The sequence below is a fragment of the Anomaloglossus baeobatrachus genome, chromosome 11 (assembly GCF_048569485.1).
Source record: "Anomaloglossus baeobatrachus isolate aAnoBae1 chromosome 11, aAnoBae1.hap1, whole genome shotgun sequence".
Classification (NCBI taxonomy): Eukaryota; Metazoa; Chordata; class Amphibia; order Anura; family Aromobatidae; genus Anomaloglossus; species Anomaloglossus baeobatrachus.
Genome location: NC_134363.1, coordinates 167,253,354 through 167,260,973, shown reverse-complemented (window position 1 = coordinate 167,260,973; position 7,620 = coordinate 167,253,354). Strand labels below are relative to the sequence as shown.

At 45.9% G+C, this 7,620-nt stretch overlaps 1 protein-coding gene across 2 annotated transcripts in view; it reads right to left on the bottom strand.

Annotated features, from left to right (window-relative positions):
• Nucleotides 1-404: 404 nt before the first annotated feature.
• HTR3B (5-hydroxytryptamine receptor 3B) overlaps nucleotides 405-7,620 on the bottom strand; it is a 96,617-nt gene continuing 89,401 nt past the window's right edge. For both annotated transcript variants that reach the window (XM_075327541.1, XM_075327542.1), the window contains 3 exons: nucleotides 2,526-2,736; nucleotides 2,141-2,341; nucleotides 405-950 (listed from right to left, as the gene is read on the bottom strand). In XM_075327541.1, the coding sequence (XP_075183656.1) occupies nucleotides 685-950; nucleotides 2,141-2,341; nucleotides 2,526-2,736 (678 nt within the window). In that variant the 3' untranslated portion in view covers nucleotides 405-684. The remainder of the gene's footprint in view (nucleotides 951-2,140; nucleotides 2,342-2,525; nucleotides 2,737-7,620) is intronic.

The following is a 7,620-nucleotide window of genomic DNA, read 5'->3' as shown; positions in this document are numbered from 1 at the left end:
GCGCCCCATCACTCCATTCATTATTAATTGGAAGCAGTGTCGGACTGGCCACCATAGAAACCGCCAGTAATACCGGGCCTGGCTGCGGTTACCTGCATTGAACTCTGGAGCTCTCACCTGAGCTCCGGAGTGCAGTCTGGACTGGACTCAGGGTTTTTAGGACTGAATCGAAAGCACCGACTGATTCTACAGCGATTGCGGTTCTGTTCATGACAGCTATGGACAGGCCACACTGAACTCCGAAGCCTCCGGAATTCAGCCCGGTTTGTCCGCAGCTGTCATGAACAGAACCACAATTGCCGGGGAATCAGTCGGCACAGTCTGCACTCCGGAGCTCAGGTGAAAGCTTCGGATTTCAATGCAGGTAACCGCAGCCAGGCCCGGTATTACTGGCGGTTTCTCCGGTAGCCAGTCCGACACTGATTGGAAGTGATGTAGATATAGCAAGTTTCTTTTTTGGTCAGTCTCATAGGCAATGAATGGAGCACTGTTGCTTGACCACAACACCATTCTCAGGATCAATAGCCGTCCTAGTAGATCCTCCCCACCAGTCAGCAAGTCAACACCTATCCTACGTGAGAGGTGATCACTGCTAAAGATGGGAATAAACCTTCAATGTGGATGAGTTCTGTATGGTATTTTTAGGTGAGATTGATTACGCAAGTGCACGCGATGTTCGTTCTTTCATGTAGGTACAGTGTATGAACTCCATGCCCACCATAAACATGTAAGAGTGGCCGTGTAGGCCGTGAAGAGCAGCATATAGGCTCTGAACATAACACTGTCTAATTTATAGCACAGGTTCAGCCATTGGCTGTGCCAGGTCTCTTCTGTCTTCATTTCCTCCACGTAGGAACGAATCGAAGTGACCGCTTGTAGGATCTGCTCCATCAAAGGATCATCCGGTATTACTTCGCTCTGAAACACTTCGTCCACACCACAAAGGCTTTCTGTAATGCAAAATAATTAGGTTATCCTATCAGTCAATATTAGGAAATAAGAACATCATACAGGAGTCCGGACCACTTTGGAGGACTCTTTGCAACCATGTATGAAGTGGTGGTCCATTGATTTGAATATTTTATACCATAATACAATTCTATAGGAAACATATATGGCCACCCACTGCTTTCATAAACTTTTAAAGTTATGACTTATCCATGGTATAGGTGATAGATCGCTGATTTCTTGAGGTCCAACTAGTGGGACCCAGACATGTCCAAAAAATCTGGCTCTGCAGAGCCCATCTCAATGGGGATGCAAGTTGAGCATGCACACCTATGCCCTATTTATCTTCTACAGGACCGCCAGAGATACAACAATGCTGTTCTCTGGCAGTCCCATAGACAATAACTGGAGAGGTGGTGTGCAGACTATACCTCCAATTCATTTGGTTTGGGCTTTGCAAAGCCTTTCCTTCAAGATTGATGGGCGTCCAAGCAGACAGACCCTAAGTGATCGACTTGTTTTTTTTACACCTTAAATGAAAGTCATTTGAATCAACATGTCATGCGCGACCAACATGGGCGCGACCACCATCTGATTTGTCTGGGGGCCTCCCGGCAGATCTTGTAAGAAATGGATTGAGCCATTGGATTCTCTTCTCGTTTTCATGGGAGATTGTTCAATGCCAAATAAGTCTGGAAATTGCTATTTCTTCTTTCCCAGTCGAAAGCACATAAACTCTTGGCCATCTGGCAGATATCTGTCCGACATTATCCTATGTATGCACAGCTTTACAGTATTCAGGTTAACGCCAAGAGAAGCTAAGCTTGCTTTTTAAGGAAGTGTCATGGTGGATAAATCTGTAAAACTCCTCCTGGCATATCGAAGGGATGTGATTAAAAACTGGAAACTGGTCAAGTTTTCCGGGAACCCATCCAACCTATTATATATTCTAATTAGTGATTATTAGTGAGCGTGTAGTATACAGTTACCCATCTCCACCTCCTCGAGAACACAACATCTTTATCTTTTTCAAAGCCATCATTTATGTACACTTTTTTGAGAGGATCACACAACTAGAAGACCTATTTTTCAGCTCAGGTTTAGGTGATCATCTCTTAGAGAGCGACCTTCAATAATAAGATCTGTGATATCAGATATTCATGACTTCATATTACCAATTTTATGTTTTTACCTGCGGTTTCATTGGTGGAACCCATGGAGTTATCTTCTGTGTTGTCGTCATATTGACCATGTCTTCTCCTGGTCACCAGTGGACATTGGGATATCAGAGTCGTGGTGGGGGCATCTTTTTCAATGTGAAGAAACTTGATCACCACAATGGATTTGCCAAGACTTAAAATCATGAGGGCCATGCATACAATAAAGAACACCCCTATAGAAAAAAAACATATTTCTCCATTTAGTAGTTGGCCAACTTAGGTGTCGTATAAAGGGTTTTTCAATCTATGGAAGTCTCAGTCTATTCATGACTCTTGGCTTTAAATAAGAGTGGAGAAGTAGAAGTAAGATCTACAATTTATAATATAATTAATCTACTTGTGATTTGATGGACTCACCAATTAACGGAACACTTAAGGTGGTAGCTGGTAGTTCATCAGCCATGTTGACCCTGAAGACCGTGTATCCAACAAGAATGCTAGTTTTGAACATGATCCGAGTCCCGCTATCGGGGGGCAGATAGAAGCTCATGAGGTCCACGACCATAAGAAGGATGCTAGGAACAAGAATGCCTACGATGTACAGCAGCGGCCGGCGGCGGATAACCAACTGGAAAACAATATTGATCAGATGGGGATAAATTAATACAAAGTTGAACATTGCATGGAAGTCCCCAACACCATAATCGTCCTGGCAAGTGGGAAGTGTGATTCTACATATGGAAATATCAAAAATGGCAAAGTGTGAAGTTCTGTCGACTGGGCCATTTTTTTTAGGGGGTCTGTATTTTTTTTCCAAGGTAAAGTCAAGGGTTTGTATTGTTGTGTGATAAACCGGGTCATATATTCTAGTTGTAATTCAACTTCCCTAGGTTAGGGTGGGTTCCACATAAATGGCCGGGTCTCAGAGAAGTATATTTTGTTAACAGCTCCCCTTGGCGTCACATCTCATATCTGTAGACATGATGTCAGCGGTGTCACTCCCCTCCCAATGCAGAAGTGTGTGGCACCAGAATGTCCATACACCTTTGATGAATTCAGCAGAAAGCGTTTGGTAGGCAACTTTCTCTGACTTCCAGACTCTTGAGCCCCTCATACACATATGATGGCTGTTGGATGAACGTTGCTTCTACTGATCTTCGAATGACCAACGGTCATTTCGGCCAACTCTGCCACGTGCAGTAGCATTCAGTCGGCCAAGGGCCAAAGGCTTCTGTGTTATCTATTAGAGCTGCTGAAAGACATTACTAGCAGTTTACCTCCAGGAGAACAAAGAGATCGTCAGTCTAAAATAGGGCATTCCCGATAGACATCTCCTCCAACAATCAGTTGGCCAGTGCCACCATAGATATTAGAGTGTCCGACTCCCGGGACCCCCACTGTTCAGCTGATGACGGTCTGACAGCCGAGAACCCCACTTCTCAACTGATCACTGTCCAACATTGAAGACCCTCACTGCTCAGAAGCTACCTGTCTGACACCCGTGACCCCCAATACTAAGCCGATACTTGTCTGACACCTGGAATTCCTACTTCTCAGCTGATGACTATTTGACACCTGGGACCCCCACTGCTCAGTTGGTGACTACCCAACACCCGTAACCTCCCACTGCTCAGGTGATGATGGTCTGACACCCGGGACCCCACATCTTAGCTGATGCTTGTCCAACAATGAAGAACCTCACTACTCAGAAGATACCTGTCAGACACCCGGGACCCCACTACTTGTCTGACACTTGGAACTCCCACTTCTCAGCTAATGACTATACAACACCTGGAACTCCCACTTCTCAGCTGATGACTATACGACACCCGGGACCCCCACTGCTCAGTTGGTGACTATCCAACACCCACTTCTCAGCTGATGCCTGTCCGACATTGAAGACCCTTGCTGCTCAGAAGATACCTATCGAACACCCAGGACTCCCACTCCCACTACTAAGCTAATGCTTGTCTGACACCTGGAACTCTCACTTCTCAGCTAATGACTATACGACACCTGGAACTCTCACTTCTCAGGTGATGACTACATGACACCTGGTACCCCCAATTCTCAGTTGGTGACTACCCAACACCCGTAACCTCTCACTGCTTAGCTGATGATGGTCTGACACATGGGACCCCATTTCTCAGCTGACGCCTGTCCAACATTGAAGACCTCACTGCTCAGAAGATACCTGTCGGACACCCAGGACCTCAATACTAAGCTGATGCTTGTCTGATACCTGGAACTCCCACATCTCAGCCGATGACAATATGGCACATGGAACTCCCACTTCTCAGCTGATGACTATATGGCACCTGCAACTCCCACCTCTCAGATGGTGACTCAGACTATCCAACACCCATGACCTCTGACTTCTCAGATAGTGACTACCCGACACCCGTGATCTCCGACTACTCAGCTGATGACAATCCAACACTGAAGACCCTAACCATTGCTCAACTGATGACTATCTGCTAATTTCCATAAGTCTAATTTTCATGAAGGACTTTTCTTGCTTGGAGAACAGAAGGATCAAGCATTTGTATTACAATTCTCCCATCTTCCTCGACATCTTTAGTCAGGAGCGAGACTGGAGATTGCCATGTCTATCTGAAGGTCGACCAATGTCACCAAAATCAGCGGGGCTGGCCGATTTTAGTCTACTGTGTAAAGAGGTTTTTCGTAAGTGACTCTTCAGATGTCCCATCCCACAAATTTGCAAGAATGATTTACAAGAAGGCGACAGAACAGATTACATTGTATTTATCACTATATGAAGACAATACATTATACATAGGATGAATCAATTATTAAATAGAGAGGGACATCCGAATAAAGATTAAGAAATCCAACAAAACTCCAAATCAATTTATTGTATTACAAGAGGAAAATTAAATGTTGGCTATTATCTGCCATTACACTGGCATTAAAAAAGAACTCCAACAGGGAGCCATAAAGTCCCCCGCCGCTCCGCTTCCCTGGCCCTCTTCCAAGCCTAATTTTAATTGAAAGAAGAAAAAAAAAATAAAACAAAAACATCCATCTCGCTGCTTTGGCGGCTACGGTCATGGAAAGCTGGAGGGGAATATTAATTTATGCCATCAGTCCTTCCTTCTCAATACCAGCAAAAAAAAAAACTTTTTAAGAGTTTTCATTCCAAAATTGCAAAAAAATGCACTGGCACAAAATAACTTAATACAAGAGCTGAGACTATGCTTCATAGATATGTATGGAAATGTTATAGAAGAGTCTAAATCTGGGGAAATGAGAAAGTAGAAAGCGTAAAAACGTAAAAGCCGGGCTTCATTTCTGAATTATACTCTTATTGGGAACAGTTTGGTTCCTGGTGTTCCGCAGCACCCACGACTTTAGTCCATGAAGTTTACATGGGTACCGGGTTCTCCGGTTTCCTCCCACACTCCAAAGACATTTTGATAGGGAATTTAGATTGTGAGCCCCAATGGGGACAGTGTTTCCAATGTATGTAAAGCGCTGTGGAATTAATAGTGCTATATAAATGAATAAATATTATTATTATTATTATATGGTAACGGATAGTATATAATGTGAATTAAATGCAAAGAGAACAATTGGGGGTGATGGGTTGGGGTCCCAGCTGGCTCCACTGCATAACACACAACCGAAAAAAAGTTTCCAGCGTATGCGTCAAACATATCCATAGGGACGGTGGTACAGAGCTCACTGATACCAGTGCGTCCTGTAATAGGAGCCACCGGGGAAACAAATCAGTTCCTGATGTTTATTCCTTCTGGATCTTCCTCCATCACCTGTGAGTGATATTATTGGGAAGGTGAAGGAAATGCAGCAACTCAGCCACGAAGTGGAGACCCCGTAATCTTACAGAGCGGGGACCGAGTTCTGAGGAGCAGAGGTGCAGGAAAGTCACCACCGCTCTGCTGACCCCAGAACTGCAGAATCCAGACCTGCTCTGGTAACATCAACACAAACACTGTGCCTGCCGCGGGCTTAGCTGCTGAGCAACTGCCGCCATACATCACCAAGCACAATGCTGAGCCATACATCACCAAGCACAATGCTGAGCCATACATCACCAAGCACAATGCTGAGCCATACATCACCAAGCACAATGCTGAGCCATACATCACCAAGCACAATGCTGAGCCGTACATCACCAAGCACAATGCCGAGCCATACATCACCAAGCACAATGCTGAGCCGTACATCACCAAGCACAATGCCGAGCCATACATCACCAAGCACAATGCTGAGCCGTACATCACCAAGCACAATGCCGAGCCATACATCACCAAGCACAATGCCGAGCCATACATCACCAAGCACAATGCTGAGCCGTACATCACCAAGCACAATGCTGAGCCGTACATCACCAAGCACAATGCTGAGCCGTACATCACCAAGCACAATGCCGAGCCATACATCACCAAGCACAATGCTGAGCCATACATCACCAAGCACAATGCCGAGCCATACATCACCAAGCACAATGCCGAGCCATACATCACCAAGCACAATGCTGAGCCGTACATCACCAAGCACAATGCCGAGCCATACATCACCAAGCACAATGCTGAGCCGTACATCACCAAGCACAATGCCGAGCCATACATCACCAAGCACAATGCTGAGCCGTACATCACCAAGCACAATGCCGAGCCATACATCACCAAGCACAATGCTGAGCCGTACATCACCAAGCACAATGCTGAGCCGTACATCACCAAGCACAATGCTGAGCCGTACATCACCAAGCACAATGCTGAGCCGTACATCACCAAGCACAATGCCGAGCCGGACATCACCAAGCACAATGCTGAGCCGGACATCACCAAGCACAATGCTGAGCCATACATCACCAAGCACAATGCTGAGCCATACACCACCAAGCACAATGCTGAGCCGTACATCACCAAGCACAATGCTGAGCCATACATCACCAAGCACAATGCTGAGCCGTACATCACCAAGCACAATGCTGAGCCATACATCACCAAGCACAATGCCGAGCCATACATCACCAAGCACAATGCCGAGCCATACATCACCAAGCACAATGCTGAGCCATACATCACCAAGTACAATGCTGAGCCATACATCACCAAGCACAATGCTGAGCCATACATCACCAAGCACAATGCTGAGCCGTACATCACCAAGCACAATGCTGAGCCATACATCACCAAGCACAATGCTGAGCCGGACATCACCAAGCACAATGCTGAGCCGGACATCACCAAGCACAATGCTGAGCCATACATCACCAAGCACAATGCTGAGCCATACACCACCAAGCACAATGCTGAGCCGTACATCACCAAGCACAATGCTGAGCCATACATCACCAAGCACAATGCTGAGCCGTACATCACCAAGCACAATGCTGAGCCATACATCACCAAGCACAATGCCGAGCCATACATCACCAAGCACAATGCCGAGCCATACATCACCAAGCACAATGCTGAGCCGTACATCACCAAGCACAATGCTGAGCCATACATCACCAAGC